Genomic DNA, 22635 nt, shown 5'->3' with positions numbered 1-22635 from the left:
GTGACAAAGGGGTAACTATAGAGGTTTGAAGTTGGTTGATCAAGTAATGAAAGTTATTGAAAGAGTGATTGATAAGTTACTTAGAGAAAGAATTGATATAGATAAGATGCAATTTGGTTTTGTTCCAGGGCGTGGCACTATAGATGCAATATTTTTACTCAGACAGCTTCAGGAAAAGTATTTAGGAAAGAGAAAGAATCTCTATTTTGCCTTTGTAGATTTTGAGAAAGCTTTTGATAGAGTGCCACGTAAAGTTATTTGGTGGGCTATGAGAAAATTAGGGGTGGATAAGTGGGTAGTTACGATGGTACAACCATGTACAGCAATGCTAGAAGTCGTGTCAGGATTAACGATTCACTTAGTGATGAATTTAGTGTAAATGTTGGTGTACATCAGGGTTCTGTACTTAGTCCTTTGTTGTTTATTCTAGTCTTAGAAGCGCTGTCGATGGAGTTCAGAACAAGTTGTCCATGGGAGTTATTGTATGCAGATGATTTGGTTCTCATAGCAGAGTCGATGGAAGACTTAGTTGAAAAGTTTGAGAAGTGGAAGAAAGGACTAGAAGAGAAAGGGCTGAAGGTAAACACAGCAAAGTCTAAAGTCATGATAAGTAGCATTGCAGCCAAGTGTGACCTTGTAGTTGGAAACTGGCCTTGTGGAGTTTGCAGGAAAGGGGTTGGTAGTAACTCAATTTTTTGTCAGACTTGCAAGCATTGGGTACATAAGAAGTGCAGTAGTATTAGTGGAAGGTTAAGAGCTGACATACAGTTTGTATGCAAGCGTTGCAAAGGTGAGATTATAGAGAATGAAGTATTTCGAGCTTTAATGATGTACAACAGTGGCTCGTTAGAGATAGTTAAAAACTTCTGTTACTTAGGTGATATGTTGGGCAGTGAAGGGGGTGTTGGAAGAAGTGTTACTTGCAGGATAGGTTCTGCTTGGAAAAAGTTTAGAGAGTTACTTGCATTATTGACTAGCAGAGTCCTGTCAATTGAGGTAAAAGGTAGGTTGTATGAGGCCTGTGTAAGAAGTGTTATGTTGTACGGTAGTGAGACATGGGCAGTGAAGCAGGAAGATCTTGACCGTTTAGAAAGGAATGATATGAGAATGGTTAGGTGGATGTGTAATGCCAGTCTGAGAGACAGAAAGAGTTCAGATGAGCTAAGAAGCAGGCTAAGTCTCCGTAGAATTAAAGATGTTATCCAGATAAGAAGATTGAATTGGCTGGGGCACTTGGAAAGAATGGAGGAGGATAATTGGGTAAGAAAGTGTAGAGACTTGATAGTTCCTGGGGCAAAGCCCAGAGGCAGACCGAGAAAGACTTGGCAGGAGGTTATAAGGACAGACTTGATAGAGAGGAAGTTGAGTTTACATCTAACACAGTCTAGATCAGATTGGAAGAGGGTCATTATTATACCCCGTCCAACCCATGCTAGCATGGAAAACGGACGTTAAGCCAAGAATGATGATGATGATGATGACATCAATTTTTGCGAAGTTGGTAAATCCTAATATTTGATGATAATTATATTTCGAAAATTTAGGAAAAAAGGATGACATTTTGTTTCTCAATTCATATTGTTTTTCAGGATTGTTTATGTAGAATACATTAAAAAAGACTGCTGAAGTTGAAATTTACATATTTATTATGTGTAGTCCTAGAGGTGAATCAGAAGAAAAAAATAGTGTAAATCATTTTTCCAGAAGAATTTTCATGAAATTGACAAAAACTTGGGAAATTTGCAAATAAAAGTTATAGGTGAAAGAAAAATAATTCTTCATAAGTATTCAAAAATTTGATTACAAAATAAGAACCCAAAAAGGTGAGAAGAAATCAATCATAAAAACAGTTTCTTGATTATTAATACATACAATGATGATCCTTTGAAAAATGTTGTGTAGTTCAATAACACAAAAAAAGTTCATATATATTTTTATATAAGGTATTTTTCATCCAATAAATATGTTGGGAAGTCTTTTCAGAATATGTCTGAAACCATGCATTCTTTAACATTACCATATACTATGAGTCTGGGTAATGACTTAATCTAAAAAGAACGATTGACATATGAAATTTGAAAGATTTTTTTTTCCAAAAATAGTAAAGAACACAAAATATGCCATCGACTTATGCTAGATCAAGTTAATCAACAAACATAAAATCATTTACCTGAACAACAATGCTCTTCCCTTTTCATTGCCGATCCCAAGATATCCACTTAACGGAGAAAAATCAACGGAACTGATGTTACCCAGAGTTTGCTTCTCAATTGGCCAGTTGGAGAATGTGGTTAATGATGGAAAGTGGACCTGAAAAAATAATTCTATTTTTTAATGAAAAGAAAGATTAAATATTTCGGTGAAAGTTATGAAAAAAATTTCTTACTAATTTGAGCGCATTTCTTGCCTGAGGGGAAAAATATGCCAGTATTTCGCTAAAAAATTATTTTAATTCTTGTGACTTTGTATTATAAATGAAAGACGTCTTCACATATTTGCAAAAATAGTGCAATTTTACCTTGTTGAATTAAAAAGAGTTCCATCTATGCCTGTTGCTAGGTTAAGTAAAATTTTTTCAGGTGAAGGGTGTTTCTCAGTGTGAATCTTGTCACCATATAAATTGACAACACCACTACTTGACCTAAAAAAAATAGAAATCAAGAGCTTATGAGAATTGAAACTGTTAATTTTTTACTCTTCTACTTACCCGCAGGCTAAATATTTTCCATTATTTGAAATTGTTATGCTTGTTGTAGATAATGAACCGTCATCAATAAAACGATGTTGACATTTGCGACTTCTTACATCCCATATGTACACCTCTCCATCCTCTGCACCAAAAAAAAAATTACGAAATGGTCATTCTCATAAACTTGAAGCTAGACAACACCAGCAGTTCTTAAGTATATACAAAACAATGACTTACTTCCAGCTGAATATAATTTGGTAGAATCAGGTGAGAATGTTGCAGTATTAACTTTTCCATTCATTTTTAAACTTGATACCCATTGATTAGACTGTAACAAATAATTAATAATAAAATGTGATAAAATATATGAGTATGATTGAGCTTGAAACACACAGCACATGAATCAGATGTAATTAATTTTACATCTTCATAAAATATCAGTCATCTCCATATAAAACTTGTGTTTTTTTTGAGAAAATAAAAAAAAAACATACTTTTGAAGATACTAGGTGTATATAGCCACTTTCACCAAGAAAAGCTATTAGTTCACCATCGGGTGAGAGAAAAAACTTTTCTAAGCTTTTTTCATCTCGTCCTAAAATATAAAATAAATTTAAATGGTGATAAAAGTCCAATAAATTTGATTTAATTTCAATTATGTTGAGATGTGACTGCCAACATACCTCTTATTTCAGGTACCTTTACAACTTGACCACTTAGCAAATCGTAAATATAATAAAACTTTCTACGAGAAGACATAATAATTTTATTTCCCCCTGCAGCAAAACGTGCCGTATGTATTGGAAATCTAGACAAATGTAGATTTTGCAGCTTTCGATTCTCATTTCCATCTGCCTACAAAAGTAAAATACGTTTTATTTGTCGGACAGTTTCTTTTCTTTAGATACAAATTATTAGGATGTGAATCCCAGTCAACTGTTTAAATGAAATTAAGACCTTTAACTACTCTTCTTAAACGTGCATGTGCTTATGTGGAAACCACTCAGGTTGATGTCTCTACTAGTGTATAAAAATTACTTGTCGAATTGTGAAAGAATTTGTTTGAAATAAGAATATTTCCGTAAAGTTAATTTCTTCTTACTGATTAAATTTTAGCATAGATATAACTCATTCAAATAATACTCAGGTAAAAAAGGTTGCTCTCCTGTTGGTTTGAACAAGTCTTCAGTGACTGTAATTGTGCATTGCTTACTTAATATAGATTTGTACAAAGAGACAGTGAAAAAATTGTTCTTACTTGAAAAATATTTAATTTTTTATTCAGTGATGCTGTGAATGCAATCCTTGCGGTGGGATGAAAACCAATGCTAGTTATAGCTGCATTAGAAGGTTGCACTTGATTTAAATCTTTAACTCTGTTGATTTTGAGAATCCCTTTTTGAAGCTTTTCAGCCTTCTTGAGAAGCTTTGTTGCCCTTTTGAATATTTGATCTACCAAATAATTTAAAAAGTGGTGTTCAAAAACCTTGAAAAATAAAAAATCTTACTTCTTTAGGCCATTGTTAGTCAATAGTTTGTTCATCCTTATAAATGTGCACACAGACAAGATAATACTAATAATAAAACATTTATTGCAGCTTTTTGAAAAAAATGAACTGACTAAATTATACTTGTGAGGCATATACAGCAGTATTACTTTATATTTAATTAAGTATGTCAAAGTTAGAGAGTTATAAAGTTATAAAATGGTCAAAATCTTTTGTTACATTTTTAGGAAAACAACTTTAAAATGATAATAAAAAGTGCTTGTATCACTAAAAAATATCAACTAACAGATTTTGTTTACAAAGCAATGTTTGTATAACTTTATTGTCACAAATGTTTTTTACCTTCTTCAGGAATAATTTCATCATCTTTTTCAAAGTTAGATGCATCTGCCCAAGAAGGTGCTGGCATAACTTTTTCAAACCTAATAAATATATACACCATTATCAGAGTTGAATCAACTACATAAAATGGACAAAATGAAAATTTGCAATAACTTACTGTGATTTTAATCTTTCCTGAAAAATTGTCCCAGATAAAACCTTTTCCTCCTTTGCAGAACGCAGTTTTCGTAACTTTTTCTTTTCTTGGACATTAACACTAAATTTTAATGTAAATACTTCCAATGACAAAAATTTGTACAGCATTAAAAAACTGTTTTAGGTTGTTTCTTTTTTTGATTGTTTTGTCATGACAATGCTAATTATTTTATATATAAGAATATTTTTTTGATTTAACTTTTAAAATTTATCCTTAATTTTAAACAGTTTTTTAATACTTATTTTTTGTCTACAAGAAACTTCAACTTTAACTTTGTAAGACAGCATTTTTAAGGAGACACAGTTGTACATTAATTATTGTCAAACAATGTGAAATACAAATTTCAAATAATTAGAAAAAAACAGTAACTTTATTATGTGTAGATAAAGATTAAACTTGCATGTTATAAAACAATGCAACATATAGTATGTAAACCTTATTTCATCATCATCTACATCTACCCAAGCAGGAGCAAGTTGACATGATCCACTTACGCTGGAATGAACCTCCTGAATCTATAAATAATTAATTTATACAATGAAAATAGAACTTGAAACTTATATTCGTGTACTATCATAAAATTAATGATATAAGAACACCATGGACTATTTCGGACATTGTATACCTCTGCATTATTACCAGGTTTGGTGCTGATAGAAAACGATAATAGCGGAACATCATCTTCATTTTCATTAAGAAGAGTATTGTGAAAATCTTCACGTTCATTCTTTAATAGGGATACTGAACCAAACAAAAAACTTTCCAAATCCTTTTCATCTTCATCAGTTTCCAGTTGGATATCATCGGCTGATACATTAGGCTTTTTAATTGGGTCATTTTCAACAGTCACCAAATCTTGAATTTTCCTTTTTGTTTTTGACATCTTAAAACATGTAGGTTCCTTCAGATCAAAGTTTGTCAACAGTTTATTTATCATACAATGTTTTTTTAGGGGCCACATCCATACTCCCATTGCCAGGAGAAACGTCCAATGGACGTTTGTGGGTACCTCTCAAAGTGCAATGGACGTTTCCTTTGTGGCAATTCGAAACTACGTTTTTGCCCACTACAATCAACGAGCGATGAAGAGTTGGACTTCACGTGAACGTTGATCTTCACAAAACTCGCTTAATAATATAGCCGTCGTCTGTCAGTCTTTCTGTCACACAAAATGGTAGCTTAGCTGTGCAACTAGCGAGATGCACGCAGTGCAGTATAAAAAGGACGGGCGAACCCATGGATTTTTCCATGGGCTAACGACTAGTACATTCACATTTTTACCGATCAGATGATTTAAAGTACTGGTGCTCCTACAACTTGGGAGTTACATGTTTGTTTGCAATAACATTCTATAAGTAAACAGCCCATCATTATTGGCTAAAAAACAACATCATGTTATGTGGAAAACTGCTAACTAGAGTGTACTGCTAATTAGGTGAGTCTCCAAATTTGACGTAGGATTAATTAGGCACCATGACACCTAGTTCAACTCCTTTAGTACAAAATCGAGCAACAAAATCAATTATTTTGCATTTGTAAATAAAGCCAGTGTCTGTAATAACTCAATGTGGAAAAAACACAAGAGCGATTGTTTTGACAGATTTTGTGCTATTCGCACCTAATTAGGCAAAACAAGCCGTCTTAGCCATAAATTCGAAATTGCTTTTACTTCTAAAAAACATTGTATCCACCAAATTAGGATTATATCTGCCAAATTGAATTAAAACACAAAATGGATAACCATTTCGTGTAGGAGAGCATAGCCCTGGCAAGAATTTTTGGAATGCATGGAAGAGAAGTGATTCACACTCACACTGGAAGTATTTCTACTAAGAAGCGTTACTGCTAAGAAGAGAAATTAGCCATATAAATGGGGCTATCACATGAAAGCAAAGCCCCAAAGCGAACTGTTTGAGTCAGATACCACATGCGCCATGGTTTCGCACACTTACCTTCAGCTTTATTCCTTTCAAAGCTGGGCATCCACCAAGAGTCGGTTAATTTTCAATACCCAAAGTAGGCCAAAATAACCCAAAGTAAGACACGCATATAGAAAAACGTGGATGTTTCGAATTACCTTATTCCGTGAATTAACGAGCCATGAAATTAACGCGGTTTTTCAAAATTCGCGTTAAGGTAGCGGTATGGTAAATTACACCTCTTCTGTATAAAGCATTTTTTTCCAACTTTCCTTTTAAAAAAACATTATAAAAGTATATATGTACTTGTTAACAAAAGTTTGTTCTACAATATTATGAAAAAAAAAATTAAAATGTTGTAACAGAAAAAAAATATAGTCTAAAGTCTTAAAAAGTGGGTGTGGCCAACTGTGAAGGGATTTGTCTCAAAAGTATACAAGTTTTCAGAAAAAAAAATATGTCCACATGTTCAGCATAGTCTGAATTTAAATCGCGTGTCTCATTTTTTTCTCAACTTTAATCGTTTTAAAAATATGCCGTAAAACATCTATAAGATCATAAAAATAACACTCAATTTTTTTTCCTTTTTCTTTCAATCACTTTTGCATCCAAATCCGCTGACCAAAAATTAAAATGAGACACGCGAGTAGAGATCAAACACTCGTGAAGCCGAAAACGAAAGTTTCATGACGTCATCTAATGTATTTTTGAGACAGATCCCTTTTAAGAAGAGTACGCAACCGAAAATTTTACGAAAAAATTATTCAGAGATATTCGTTAACGAAGTTTTTTCTTTCGACCTGTGATTGTTTACAAGAAATTGAAAAGAGAATATTTAATTATTCATTAGTTATTTAAAGTGAACTTGCGGAACTCTTATTCAACATTTTTTTTGCATAAGAATGCCCCCGTCATAATAAAGCAAAATTAATAATTCTCAAAGCATTTGTTTCTAATATGATGATATTTTTTCTCACGTCAGGGGGTTTGAGGGTAAAATATGAATATAAATGTTCAAAAACAGGAAATGTAATAATCGAGAATACGATTCTGTTCAACTTTCATTTTTGTTTTGTGAAAATATCTGTTACAATAAGAATATAAGAATGCCAAAAGCAAATAAAACACTGCAGAAAAAAAACAGCGAGGGAAACCCAGGCAATGTTTTTTCGTTGGAAGAAGAAGTTGGAAAAAACATGAGAGATGCAGGGTAAGCAGTTTTGATTTGTTCAATAAACAAGCTTCCACCTTGTTTACATTCTTTCAAATAATTCAATTTTTATTTTATCTAGATACGATGGCAGCCTGTTCATTTCTGCACTAAAAGATGCCGTAAAAATTAGAAAGAAAAGATCGAAAACACCAAGAAAAATTCGATTTTCTTTTTATTGCTATTGGGCTAGAAACCTCTTGGTAAAAAAAATGATTTGATTACATTTTTATTATCATCTTTAAAAAGATTATAATAATAATGTTATTGTTCATTTCAGAGAAAAGAAGTAGGACCGGAAAATCCCGAGTATTCATTTCCAACCCATTCCTACCTTTTCCAATAACTCTTGCACCAATTACGCTTTGTCTGTTGATGTCATAGGTATAACTAGATTTCTCAGTTGTGTAAAATCCCTTACTCGAGACTGAACTAATACAATGTTTGTTCACACAAATGAAATGGAACTTCGTACCCAGTCCCGCTCTGTAAGATTTTTCTTCCCGAACCTCTAATTTATCATGGCACATCTTACATACAGCAACATCGCTTAAGTAATTTTCCAAGGCTTCGATTGATATTATCCAGTGATGAACGGCCTTGGAAAATTGTTCATCATCCATAACCTCGATTTCACTTTCTGATTTTTCTTCTTCGTCAGACGAGCTGAATTCATAACTTCCAATTTTGCTTTGACTGGCAGAAGCTTTTTTTTCCTTTTCAAAATTACCTCGGATCCCTTGTTCTCGCAATAATTTATCTTGATCATACCAAGATCCTTTATCCAATACCTTTAGCTCTTTTTGTTTCTCTGAATCAAATTTCCGTTGTTTATTTTTCCTTTTTTTTCTTGAAGTTTTGAATGGATTTCTACGATAATTTGACGATTTCGAAAACATTTTCACGATAACTAAAAGAAACTTATAATAATAAAAAAAAATGACGAAATGCTATATTATATAATTTAACTTTTTTCCAGTGCGTTTTGTCTCGCTTATGTCTCACACCTTATGCATAAATATAGCGTAAACAGAAAGTTCTCAATGCTGAAGTCACATTATTTTTAGTAAACGTGAGTCATAACTCACTTCGTGCACAGAAATATTTGATCGCCAGAACAAAGACATATGGAGTGGAATATTTTGTAACGCTAAATCCTTCAATTTTGAGGAAACATTTTGGAATAAAAATTAGTTCATTGGAAAGAGCAGTTTTAATAGTAAAATGTTCCTTAAAAAAAAAAAAATGTAAAAAAAAGTAATTATTTACCATACCGCTACCTTAATTCAATCACCGTCAATTAAATGCAGTGTTAATTTACTGTAAATTTCATGACACGTTAATTAAAATACTGTTAATTTGGTGACTTTATGATAATATATAAAAGCATAAAAACAAAAAAATACAACTTTTTTTTACAAATTTACTACTATTTCCTCCTAGACGATAACCCAACGGCGTTTTTTTAGCGATTATTTTAAAATAGCTTTTGTTTCATCTTCATAATCCATCTTCTAATCCAAGTGGAAAATTATCTAAAAATTTTTAACATTGTCTTACCAAACAACAAAAACATTTATTTCGATTTCCAAACTGCCTTGCAATAGAGGAGACCGCTTCACACACCGTGGATTCGACTGTGGATCGATATTGCATATTCTCAAATTCGCGATAATTAGATGCATTTTTGAAAAGAACCTTTCTCACCCGGGTTAATTAAATACCTTTTTCAAAATAATTTTATTGAACCGTGTTAATTTCATGGCCGTTAATTTGATTACGAGACCGGTAGATCTAGGTTTGGCTTTCGGGTGTGCCTTTACAGGAATGAAGATCCTGGGTGACGCTTAGCAAAGCTTGATATGGAAGACACGCTCAGATGACAAGGTATTTTGCAGCTCGACGAGCAACTCGTGAGATTGTTGCGAAAAATAGGTGGATCCCACCAAGTATCGTGCCCAAAAATAGATATCTAAAGACAGTTTTTGTGACTTATAAATAGTAGAATTCAACAGATTCCAACTAGCACCGGGTAACGGACAAACCGTTTGGTTCGTTACATATACATATACGTTACATATGTTTTTGTAGTAGCAAAACCAACACTGTTTACCCTTCACCATAAGCCTCCGTTCACACTTGTTTCTGTCATACCCATCGAGAATACGTTCACAACCATTGCATTGTTGCATTACTTGTGTGTGTTGCGTCGCTTTATTTTATGGGCCGGCAAAGCAAGGGAATAATGTTTGCTCACAACATTTTAGGCTGGGACAAACTATTGAAAAACCCCGGGAAATCGGGTTAATCACATGTCTAAACTTAGCAGAATAATTTTCTTTGCTGTGAATTTCAATTTTCCTGATTATAAGAAGTGCATAGAAATTTAAGGGGTAGTTTCGAGTAATGTCCAATATCCAAAAATCTAAGAGGCATGCATGGGACTTAAATATGTAGCATGCCAGCGTCTATTCAGAATACCAAAAGAGAACAGCAGGGTGGGAGGACGGATTATCCGCTCACCCCCTATAGTATATTTAAGGTCAGGCTTGAATATGTCTCTATTAACTTATGATATGTTCGATACGTTATTATTCGAAGTTTGTTTTGCTGGTTGTTTACTTAGTACAGTAATAGTGTAAACGATGAGAACAGATAATTTGCTGATAGTCGTTGTATGCCTTATCGAGTAATCAAGTGATGTGTCGAGTTGCGGAATGGTTGTCGAGTTGTCGCCTGATTTGTCATGTCGTTAACCACTTGATTAGTCGTTAAATGGCTTTTTGATCCGCCGGAGTTTGCTTAGAAATATGGAAATAGTTGAAAGGGAATTAAAAAAATCTTTCTGGAAATAATGCTTAGCACATCGACAGTAACTTATACTGCTAATGTCAGTATTACGATTTGTCATCACGATAAAAATTAAGCTCAAAAATGGGATAACAATTGAATAAGGTTCTCAGCTTTCAAAAAACCATCTACGATTTGTTTCGGTGATTTTATGTAATTACTTTAATTCATTCGTATGCTCAATCATCGACTTACTAATCCATGGCTCTCTAACCATTCGACAAACCATTCGACGACTTAATTCGACTCGACCACTCAACAAATTATGAAATGACTCCCCAAAGTTAATGTTCGCGAAAAAAACACTGGCAAAGAAAGAATTTTAAGGGTTAACTTTTATTGATTCGCGAAAGTTAAAGCTCGCGAAATTTGTTAGAAGAATTTAAATCGGATAAGTTTGTTTTTGCCAAATCTTTAATAGACCACTTACCGGCTGTTTATTTGTTTTTTCGAGCCCTGTTGATTTGTGGATTTTAATAGTCTTTTAGACAGTCTACAGACTATAGATAAACGGATTCCGTATTGCTTTGAAACGAAAAAGTACATCAAAAACCAAGTTTCTAAGTATCGATAAATTATACAAAAAACACACGTGTTACTTAAAATAAGCGGCCACAATTTAACCGGTTACTGTTGGTTACATGACGCGCTTTTGAAAAATTTATTGAACATGTCAACTTTTGCATTGTGTTCTCCGTATTGGCGTCATATTGAATTTTTCAAAATATAATGTAGATCTGGCGCCAGGATATGGCACGTGTGTGGGAAACGTATAGAACTTGAATCTTTTTTATAAGTCCTGGGCGCCTAATTGTAATTTACGTACGATATGGCCTCCTAAAATCACTTTACAGAAATCGAAAGAGAATTTCAGGCAGTTCTAGAGATTAACCTACAAATTCCCACAGAAAAATGGAAAGCAGCTCTGGGTACAAGTTTGGCTAAACATTTTAATATTATAGATATAAAATAAGAAACAAGTAAAACTCTACAGTACATCTTCGTAACACCGTGTACACGTTAACAAGTCGTTGGATCTAGAGATATCGAAAATAAAAAAAACAGACATTTATAAGTGAATATCACAAAACGTTGCCTGTGGGAAATTGAAATAAACTATTTTTAAGAAAGTAAAAAAGCGTTTTAGGCTAAAAAGATAAGAATATTAGGAAACAGTCAGACTCTTAACTTAAGTTCAGTGTTTGTTACAAAAAAGACGTGTATTTATTAGGCCAAACGGTGTACTTTTGCCGCGCTATTTTCAATATCTTGATGGCGCATGTCTCGACTTGTGACACGCCTTAGTATCAGGGGGATCGGTGCCACATTTTGGTAATCATTTTAATCGAAGTTTTGGTTGGCGGGCGTTTCGGCGGACGTTTTGATGGCCCGGCGGTCGTTTTTTGGGGGGTGCTATGCGAGGTCGGCGTTGGTTTTGGCCTTTCTATGATACGGCGGTGTTTTAGGCCGCTGTATCAATAACCGAGGTGTTCTTGGTATAATGAATTCCGGGGTTGTTCTTCTCGGCGATCCATTGCCTAGGTGGTCGTTTAAACCCCTGACTTTGCGTTTTCTTGATGTAGTACCGCGGTGGTTGGTGTTTGAATGGTCGTTTGGGAGGAAATTACCGTTTCCATAAGAGCTATTAAGAACGAAATGCAACAGCGGTCGAAAATTCGGCAGCATTCAAAAATTAGGCGACGATCAAAAATTCGTTAAATCCTCTTTTTGAATAATTTTACAGAATGAAAACAAAAAAGAATGAATCAGAGTTGGAACGAGATAGTTGTGTTTAGTTTTTCACTTCTTTGGCTTTAATTATATATAAAGAAAGAAGTATATGGAATAAAATATTAGCATACTTGTTACGTTGGGTTTTTTGGTAAGTTTTTTATATACCTTTGTATCGTCGTAGAAAGGTACTTTATACCTTTCACAGAATAAGTTGTTCTGCAAAATACTAACGTTATTTTACCGACGACTTGCACTGCCTGATCACAGCGCCTCTTTCACCTCCGCCGAATTTTCCTTCAGAGCGACCCGGTCCAGAGCGACCTGGTTCTATGTGACATTTTGATCAAGTACCTCGTCGTCTCTGTCTAAGGTGCTAGGAAGAAGCGTGGCGGTATTATCAATGGATTTATTGGATATAGCGAAGTTCAATTGTCACTTCCTTAAAAGACAGGTACCGCCAGATGACCAATGTGGTCGAGTCTGAAATGACTTTTAGGTCGTCGAATGGTTTGTCGAATGGTTAGAGAGCCATGGATTAGTAAGTCGGTGATTGAGCATACGAATAAATTAAAGTAATTACATAAAATCGCCGAAATCACAATTCGTTACATAAAAAACAACAAAATGACCGCCGACGTCACGTAAGCGCCGAAAAACCACCGCAGAGGGTCATCGATGATTCTTAATCATTCCGAATGGTTCTGGGTCATTCTGGATGATTCTGGCTGCATCTCCTGTTTATAAGAGCCCCCTGGCGATCTGATAAAACGTCGACCAAAATGATTGCCGAATGTGGCACAGGTTCCCCCTTGATAGAGTTCAGCTTTTTTTTTGATTTTTTAAAATACATTTTTATTCCAATTTTTCTGGGATACCAAATTCGGATTCGTTCCACCGTTCTGTTGTGCTCGTTCCTCGTTTTACTACTTAAAAAAATATTTTAAAAACAAAAACATATATGATTATTCTGCAAGCTGGACTCAGGTACACTCTTTTCTGTTAGCTTAGCCTAGTTAACTTAGCTTTCTTCAAGGACATGGAAATCCAGTTTCTCTCATACATTTTCTCTTCACTAAACTTTTCCGATTTCCTTGGGGTAAGAAAAAATTCTGGGTTCCTCTCCCTCTGCCCCCTAGAAAAAAAGGTTCAGATTTTTATCTGAGCTTGGACCAACCAAAACTAAATAGAGATAGATAGATGTGCATATTTTACATGGCTAGCCTAAAAAATATTGAGGGATATACCCTGTCTACTATTTCCAGTAGGGGCCATTGCTTGGATGGGGAGTGTCCTAGAGTATTAGTGGTTATAGTTCTCGTACTTGTGAAGGAGACCGGGGTTCGACTCCTCTTGACAGCGATTCAACATGAGCGAGTGAATATTACCATAGCCCCGGGTTAACCTAAGCCATGTTAGGGAAATTGGGGAGATGGCACACCTTGTGGGCCGTTGGATGTTGCCCGACATTGTCCAGTTAGAGCGCATGCTCTAATTGGGTCTGCGTAGCTCAAAATGAGCATTAAATACTTTAGGACTCTCCATCTAAGTCCCTCGATATTTGTGAGGCTAGCCATGTAAAATATGCACATCTATAATGTCATGCTCCATCGCTCACAAATTTTATCACTTATCAGTGACCCTGAAATTGTTTGTGCTGAGTCTTATATATAAATTACACAAGTTTTAGTACTATCAAAGAAGGTATTATGCTAGCCTCAAAGCTAAGGACGTCATGTCATACACATGCGGCGTTTTCATCGATGACAAAAAAGCAAAATCACATAATTAATATGCAAAAGGGTTGTGGGTGGGATCCAACATAAGGCTGTTTTCTATTTATATGGAAATTTCAACATTTTTGCAACTCAAATAAAAAATTTAAAGCTTACCTTCCATTAAAAACAAGTTGGTTTCATACAAAAGAGATTAAAAGTTGTCTATATATTTGAAGATCTTTTTATCTTTTGAAAAAAGTTTGCAATTGCTGGTATGAATAATAATCAGGATAACTTAATGATTATTCATGTAAATATGTTCAAAATATAACTGAACAGGTAAGAACATTTTTATCACAACATACCCTGTTAAACTCTTAACAATTCATTTTAAACTAGTTAATAAGCCTGTGAAAATTTCACTCAAGAAAATGAAAAAAGGGGAATTTTGATGATGTCAGCAATGACTCAATAATACACAAAATAATTTCTTAAGTAATTATCAAAACTTTTAAGTCAAAAAAATAAAAAGATTTACAGACAGCTTTTCAAGCTGTGTCTTACGAATCCAACTTGTTTTTTGCAAGATGTAAGTTTTTTAAACAGTAAAACTGCTTTTGTGTTTCATCACAGAAAAAAATTAGCAGGGTAGGTAAATACCCTACCCTAAGGGTAGCCACATAATCACTACTACTACTACTTTTTTTTTCTTAAGTTTTTCTTTAACATATTTTCTATTTGTTAATTACTAATAATATCACTTTTACTGTTTCACTGAAGTTTTAGTTATAATCAAATATATATCAAATATAATCAGTATATATCAGACAATACAGTTGTTTGGTATGATCAATGCCAAGATTTCACAATACTGTAAACCTCCATTAGATGATTAGTAGTTTCCATAGTCTTTAATAACAAAGTATAACATTCTTCCCATTCTTTCTATTTGTCTTAACTTTCTATTTTCTATTTTATGTTTCTAGTGGTTAATTTTGTTGGTTAAATATTTTAATAAAACAAATGTTTAAAAACAACCAATGTAAAAAACAGCAGCTAACATTGAAGGTGCTATGACACAACTACTTATGGCACTTTATTTTGTTGTTGCTTTATTTCAAGTTGTCCATCTGCAAATGTTTGCAGCAAGTTGGTACTGTTTGTTCTTGATTTTGTTAAACAGTCAGCTAACTGTGATTTTCCTTTAACCCGTTCTATTCTGCAGATTTCTCCTTTGTTTAACATTTCACAACTGAATGCGAAAATACGGTATCATACTTTATTTTTATTTTTCTACTTCATGGTAAGCTTCATCCTCTTTTTAACTTAGTTAACTCAGCATGTTTAGCCTGTAACAGTTCTGTTGGATCACATTATTCACAATTTAAAAAGTATACTTTTTCTCCTGTGTCAGTTTTTAGTTTTCACTTTTAACAGTGTCCAATCAATACATTTCAAACTGTCATCATCTAGATTTTCTACATTATAATTAGAAAACTTTCTACTGGCTTACCCTCCTCTTCTCAAAATTTTATAGGTTGCCATTCTTCATCTTTATTTATTCTTACGACGACATGTTGTTTCATTTTTGGTTTTTCAGTTTTGGCTGTATTGCTGGTAATTAAATTACTTTGGGTAGCAGATGCTTCAATTAAAGAGAGTAATAAGCTTGAGTTTACGTTTACTAAAAAAATTTTTGCACCTATGAGGAACATTCTGTGTTCTCCAAAAGTTTTGGAACTATTAGTCTGAGAATGCCATTGTGGCGTCTAATAAGTATATTGCTCCATGGACTTTCAATAGCAGTGTTGCACATTCAGATATTAAATTCTTGCATAAGGACACCATTTCATTGTTAAAAAACTTGCCACCATTATTAAGTAAGAATTTCCTGAAAAAAAAAAGTCACTATCCAATGTTTCAAAATCTTTTCTACAATAATTTTTTTCTTCTTGACGCATGAAGCACTATGTCTGGTGAAGTGATCCATTATGTCAAAAAACCAAATCGTAGGTTTATTGTATTTTTAAATGTTGTGCTTATTGGTAGTCAGACAATTGGTTTCAGTTTCTTCTTCTTATATTTCAAACATACATTACATGTGTCATCAAGACATTCTAGATGTTTAAATAGATTTTTACCCATACCCTCAGCATCAGAGAACAAGATTTTCAATTTATAACTTGGAGCATGTGCAAACTGTCTATGAAGCTTGACTGTCTTCTGCTTCTTATTAGAATTGTCCTTTACAATGTTGCAGACTGAAGCAATTTCGTGCTCCTTGTCATTGGTTATAGTGGGCTATATTGCCTGCAGAATGCAGAAATTTAGAAGTACTAGACCTATCATTGTATTAGGAAGTTTCTGACGACGGGCTTGCATTTATAATTGACAACTGCCATGCATTGAAGGCACTTTATTTGTGAGGTTTGCATGAATGATATGGAACTCCATTTTCAAGAAATCTCAACAAGTTTACCTAAGCTGTCACGTCTAGATTTAAGAAAGTGTAGTAAAGTGCGGGATGAATTGATAGAATGTGTTGTCCAGAAGATGAAGACTTCGGTTATTTACAATTATTACGGAGGTATAGTACATAGTATAGATATAACTACAGAAAGTTAGACTACAAAGTATTGAATTATAGCTTTAGTTGTAAAACCTACAAAAGTGCTAAAATGCAGAGGCTCTTGTGATAGATTTGCAACTTTCCTTTTGATGTTTTTTGCTATGCTTAATGTGCCAACATCGTATTTTAGGGCTCACATTAAAGCTCTTAGTCTTCTTTTGTCGCAAATTTTATAGAAAACTTAAAAATCCAACGCGATTCGGAATTTTGCGAATTATAACACAGTTCCAGGTCAAGGGGACCAGGATTAAATACTTGTTTTTTAAATGCAAATAAAAGTGTATCAACATTAATAAATCTCTTAAAATAGCCTCTTCTTTTTAGCACTTCGTCACCAAAAGCAAAGTGTCTAACATGCCTTAGCCTGATAGAAAAGTAAAAATAATACCGTAATCACATATAACTTAAGCTTGTATTTTTTATTTTAGTTTACAAATATGGAAAAGAGTGAAGAAAAGAAACAAATTGATCAGAATAATGATGTGAATATTATTTCAGATATATTGTTAAATCTTCAATTACTTGACATAGATGAGAATATCGAAACAAGTGAAAACGTTAAAATAATCGATGAGGATGCTAGTGAGCCACTTGACAAGGCAGTTTGCATGGTTAAATTTAGTCAGAAAAATAAACTTAAAGATGAGGATGCGTTTTGTACGTGTAAGCCTGTGCATGAAGAAAAACGACTTGTTGGGGAGATGTGTCCTTACTGCCAATTGTTAAGGTGTAATCTTAATACAACAAAAGAAAAGAACATTGATCTAAACAATGAATATTTTAATAATGCTATTTCACAAAGTCAAACTTTACTGCAAGAATCATCTAGTTGGCTCATGGATGTAAAAACTCCATCATTGAAAAAGACATTTGATGAGACAATTTTGTTTCAAAAAGTAACGTTTCAAAATAGATCAGATCAAAAAATATTAAACGATATTGCTGTAACAGATTTAGAAAGTAAGGATTCTAAACGTGCTTTCAACAGCCTTCCCAGTGAAATACTTTTAAAGATCTTTTCGTTTTTTACACAACGAGAATTATGTCGGTATATTGCACCTGTGTGTTCCATGTGGTTTCAACTAGCAAAGGACCCATCTTTTTGGTCTGTTATCAGTGCTGCTGACTACGGAGATGTTCGAAGCGAGCTGCTTATTGATGTTATTGTGTCTTGGTGTAAACAGCTCTCAAGTCTTGAATTAAATCGCCGTCCTGAGATTACTGTTGCAGAATTTCATGAACTGTTTAAGAATTGTCCTCACTTGAAACACATATCTTTTGCGTTTTGTACACAAGTTAACAACGAGATTTTACAATTGTTGTCTACCTATTGCAAATCGTTGCATTCTGTAAATTTAGAAGGGTGTGGTCAAATCAGCGACCAATCTTTCTACAGCTTCGTTGGATTACCCATTGATAGAGTTTATGTTTCGCATTGTAACCAACTCAGTGATGAGGGAGGGATATTTTTAGCCCGAAATTTTAAAAATTTAACTGAAGTTGATTTTGATGGAATACAGTGGATAACTGAAGACTTTGTTAAAATGTTGGTTAATAAACACTGTGGAACATTGAGAAAGGTTTATTTAGATGGGGAGAATTTAGGAGATGACTGTGTACATTTGTTTTCAAAATGTGTGCAATTGAGGTACGATTATTTATTTTAGCTTTCTTACATTATTGTATAAGCTATTAAAACTCACATGAAACTATGGGTGCATTACATAAGGTTCTGACTATGGATATAACCCTATTAAGTTTTTTTTTAATTTTAACCATGTGATTTCATCCAGAAGTTGCGTACAGTACATTGATAAAGTGGTCACTGTCTCCGTCTAACAAATCAAAGTCAGTGTTTTCATGATTTTACTTATCTAAATATAGTAGACAGACTTAAGGATCACTTATGTTTTCCTGTAAGTTGCTTGAATGAGGAAACTCTAATAAACGCCCCTTTTTGACTGGGTAAATGGGCATTTATTTGAGATAGGCGTTTTGGAAATTTATTCGATTTTTCAAAATTTTAGGGCGGGGGGGAGGTTATTGAAGTTTAGTAGAGACTGGGCGTTTAGCAGAGCTTTTACAGTACAGTAGGTTAAATTTGACGAAAATTTTTTTTGTTTTTTAAATGGTAAAATTTCTTCTTAATATGGCCTGGAATTTCGTATGACGTATTTTGACAAAATTTCTCTGCTTAAGTTATTGATCTTTTTTCTTCTTTTCTTTTTTTCTTTTTATTTTTGTCTTTTATTTTAGCACTCTGAGTTTTTCATTTTGTACCAACATGACTCACGTTGCTTTGGAATGGATTGGAGAGTGTACAAAGTTGAAGCACCTAAAGATTAGAAAAGGCGCAAACTTCACGCAGGGATCTCTATTGAAATATCTAAAAAACCTAACTGATGAACAAGCCTCTGAATTTAAGTATCTCAATTTATCAGAGTGTAGCGAAATATCTGATGAATGTTTGTTTTTTCTGGGAGAAAAATGCAGAAATTTAGAAGTACTAGACCTATCATGGTGTTGGGAAGTTTCTGACGACGGGCTTGCATTTATAATTGACAACTGCCATGAGTTGAAAGAACTTCATTTGCGAGGTTTGCATGAATTATATGGAAGTTCGTTTTCAAAAATCTCAACAAGTTTACCCAAGCTGACATTTCTAGATTTAAGTCAGTGTAACAAAGTGCAGGATGAATTGATAGAATGTGTTGTCAAGAAGATGAAAACTTTGGTTATTCTCAATTATTACGGGGATGTTGTTGTCAACATACTCCATCGGAGAGCTCATCTTTTAACATGATCAAATTTAGTCGCTTTTTCTATGTTTTTTCTTCTGCAAAAAGGTATTTATAGTGGGTTGTTATATATCTTGTGATGGAGTGATATCATAAGAGTGCTCAATACCATAACTAAAGCATAAAGAATGTATTAGATTTTTGATGCGAGATGTAGAACTTATTTTTGCGATGTTGGCCCCTATTCGTGAAATTAATTTTCGCAAAATTTTCAAAAGTTATTAGATCCTAAAAATATAGAGAAATCTTGAAGACGGAAGAAAAAAACATTTTTTTTTTCAAAATAACTTTCATGAATCGGCTTCTTAGGTTGCTTCGCGTGCGATGAACTTTCGCGAATACGCATGTCTTTCGCGGTACTTCCGCGAAAAAGGCCAAAAAACACGAAAACGAAAATTTTTTTTTTTCACTTCTCGCTTGTTCACCCGCTTAAAGGCTCGTACAATATGTAAATGACAACATACAACAACTCGAAATTAAAAAAACTCAAATAATTTTTTCCTGCAAGCATTTCTTCGCCATGAAAGTTAAAGTCGAGCGCGTTATATTTCTTGCAAAAGCATGGTGCAAAAACAATACAGCTAAATTAAGGTTTTTTTTTAAAAAATCGTGCTCGTCAAAATGGTGGTTACAAGACGCAGTATGGATAAACAAAGAAAATCCTGGTTATTTCTTGTTATTTTATGAAAACTGAATTACAGTTGACTCTCCCTAATTCGAATTCTTAAGGGGAAAATTTTTGTTTAAATTATGGAGCGATTCGAATTATAGAAAGTAATTCGAACTTTAAGCTTCAGAGAGTGAAAATTTGAATTGCAGAAAGAAATTAAATTGCAGAAAGAAATTACGTTAATTTCCAAATCAAGAAAACATAATTCAAGTTTCATTCAATTTTTTTATAGTTTACACAAAAAAACTATTAAAAAACTGTTGAATATTTGATTGCTTTACATCGGAGAGACGATCTCTTTCGACAATACGATTTGCATCAACAAGTACAAAAAATAACGTTCCAAAGACAATTTTAAAATTTTTGAAAAACATTTGTCAAAACATTTGTCAAAGCCCACTTTACACTCTAAAATTCCAATTAGGGAGAGAATCGTGCTGGAGAGACTGAAAAACTTCGAATTATATAAAGTTTCGAATTCGACAAATTCGAATTGTAGGAAATTTTTTATAAGAATTTCTTACGTAAAATTGACGGTGACTGAGCACTCGTTCAAATTATAGAAATATTTGAATTATAGAGATTCGAATTAGAGGGAGTCAACTGTAATTTCACTCTTTTTAGTTAATTTATTTGTTTTGTATATATAAGATGTTTATATGATTGTAAATATATCTTCAGTGATTTTTGATAGGTTTTTAATATTACTTACTGTTTTAACTCTACAATTACTACATTCGGATTGTACTGAGAAACGATAGATTTATATAGACACTATGTGATTTAGTAGATTTCTGGTAAATCCTAAGAAAGAAAACACTTCAAATTAACAAACGTTTGATTTAAGAATCGAGCAAAAACTGCCCAAAGTTGAACCGCCATAACCCCTAAGGACTTAATTGTCACAGAAAGTGCTTCCCATGTTACAGAAATAGGCTACTTAGGGACTACTAAGTCCCTAATTTACTAGAAAAAAAGGTTTGTTTCAAAAATCGGTTGATTGCTCAAAAGGTTACAGATTTATTAGTAATTGTCCATGTCCATATCCCAACGTAATATTTGGTTAAAATTTTAACCAATTTTTGAGCCTTCTCACTCTGTTTTTCTTAAATATCAGCTATTTTGTTATAAGAGTTTAACCGCCGTTTTATTCGTTTCTGTTGTAGAGAAGTTCCGCTATAGAGAGGTTTTTGCGTATTCAATCTCTAATGGTAGCGCTATCCAAGCCAATTTTTTTCTTGCTGTTTTTGTTTTTTATTTTTTAAATGCAAGGAACCAAAATGCCTCCGAGATAAGAGTATACGCACGAGACACTTTAGAATATTTTTAATTTCACACTGTAAAGTAAGGTTGTTAACTCTATATACGTTGCTTGGGATGTGTTGCTTTTAGCCGTCTGCTCTCTAGCAAAAAATATTGAAATCCTTATCGTTTTCAACACAAAAAGAAGTCCTTTCTCAGTAAACATTTTAAATATGACACTGTAAATCTCGGTAATAATTTCGGCGAATAAGTTCATCTTTTTCTTCGTGCAAATGAAATTGCAGACAGTTGCAGAATCAGAGATTTTGTCCACTTTGGAGAGGTGTCGCTTGTTTTGGCCAGTAACGCGGAAAAATTCTACTCCAAAGCCAGAAATGTATTAGGCATACCCATATTACCCTCTAACCCTCCCCAGTTAGGTAAAGAAACATTTTAAAGAGAATTTTAGGCCTTATTTTCTCGACTGAAAGCAGATTCTTGCCATTTCCATTTCATACCTGTGTTTTGCGGATCGCACGATATTAAAAAATAAGGTGGCTATTTAATCTAAAGCAGATGTTACCACGAAGACGTAGAAAATCAAGACACAAATATAAGAAATGACAACGTGGCGGTGAAAGAAACGTGGTTATAAACAAGACGTAACGACGAATTTTTATCGTAAGTTATGCAAAAAACGCAATGTGTTCTTTTTAGCTTTGGTTATAAAAAAGCAAAATTGTAAAATATTCACACGATCTACATTAATGGACTTAAATTTCGTCACTGTGACCTATCACGAAACTATGTTCCTGCAATTTTTGGTCAATTTCGTCATTCGGTATAAATTAAATTCTCGCCTATTTTTTACCCCGCCACGCAATGTTAATAACAGAAATAATTATGATAAAAGCGTATTGGGGACAATCCTTCATAAAAATGGAGAGCTTTGGTTACAATAAAAAAGGATGAAAACAATTAACTTATATTTTCTAATAATACGGAGTGTATGTGACGGTAATAGTGGATATCGTCATTTTCCTTTGATGTCGCCAAAATTCTTTTTGAAGTCGCCGAAAAAAGTATGTCTTAAATGTTAAATTTTATCACGTTACCGCGCTACGTCAATAACA

General features: G+C 33.5%; 3 protein-coding genes and 1 pseudogene across 3 annotated transcripts; 3 read left to right on the top strand and 1 right to left on the bottom strand.

Moving 5' to 3' along the window:
* LOC130653844 (uncharacterized) lies at positions 1-1626 on the top strand (annotated as a pseudogene).
* Positions 1627-1760: 134 nt separating this feature from the next.
* Positions 1761-5723, bottom strand: LOC130655478 (U3 small nucleolar RNA-associated protein 18 homolog). Its single transcript, XM_057458240.1, has 13 exons — positions 5361-5723; positions 5171-5250; positions 4697-4795; positions 4540-4619; positions 3948-4141; positions 3373-3544; positions 3184-3284; positions 2927-3017; positions 2708-2831; positions 2519-2641; positions 2387-2435; positions 2171-2310; positions 1761-2048 (listed from the first exon to the last, which is right to left on the bottom strand). The coding sequence occupies exons 1-13, from the start codon at positions 5706-5708 to the stop codon at positions 2024-2026; spliced, it is 1626 nt and encodes a 541-aa protein (XP_057314223.1). The 5' UTR covers positions 5709-5723; the 3' UTR covers positions 1761-2023.
* A 1145-nt stretch (positions 5724-6868) lies between these two features.
* On the top strand, positions 6869-8210 carry LOC130653843 (uncharacterized). Its single transcript, XM_057456345.1, has 3 exons — positions 6869-7864; positions 7947-8067; positions 8145-8210. The coding sequence occupies exons 1-3, from the start codon at positions 7665-7667 to the stop codon at positions 8208-8210; spliced, it is 387 nt and encodes a 128-aa protein (XP_057312328.1). The 5' UTR covers positions 6869-7664.
* A 5112-nt stretch (positions 8211-13322) lies between these two features.
* Positions 13323-21243, top strand: LOC130654938 (F-box/LRR-repeat protein 2-like). Its single transcript, XM_057457592.1, has 3 exons — positions 13323-13432; positions 17221-18440; positions 19049-21243. Exons 2-3 carry the CDS (start codon positions 17230-17232, stop codon positions 19593-19595), a joined length of 1758 nt encoding a protein of 585 aa, XP_057313575.1. The 5' UTR covers positions 13323-13432; positions 17221-17229; the 3' UTR covers positions 19596-21243.
* Positions 21244-22635: the final 1392 nt, after the last annotated feature.

The sequence above is a fragment of the Hydractinia symbiolongicarpus genome, chromosome 8, assembly GCF_029227915.1.
Source record: "Hydractinia symbiolongicarpus strain clone_291-10 chromosome 8, HSymV2.1, whole genome shotgun sequence".
Lineage (NCBI taxonomy): Eukaryota > Metazoa > Cnidaria > Hydrozoa > Anthoathecata > Hydractiniidae > Hydractinia > Hydractinia symbiolongicarpus.
The sequence above is the reverse complement of the archived record's forward strand: the minus strand, read 5'-3'. Positions and strand labels throughout refer to the sequence as shown.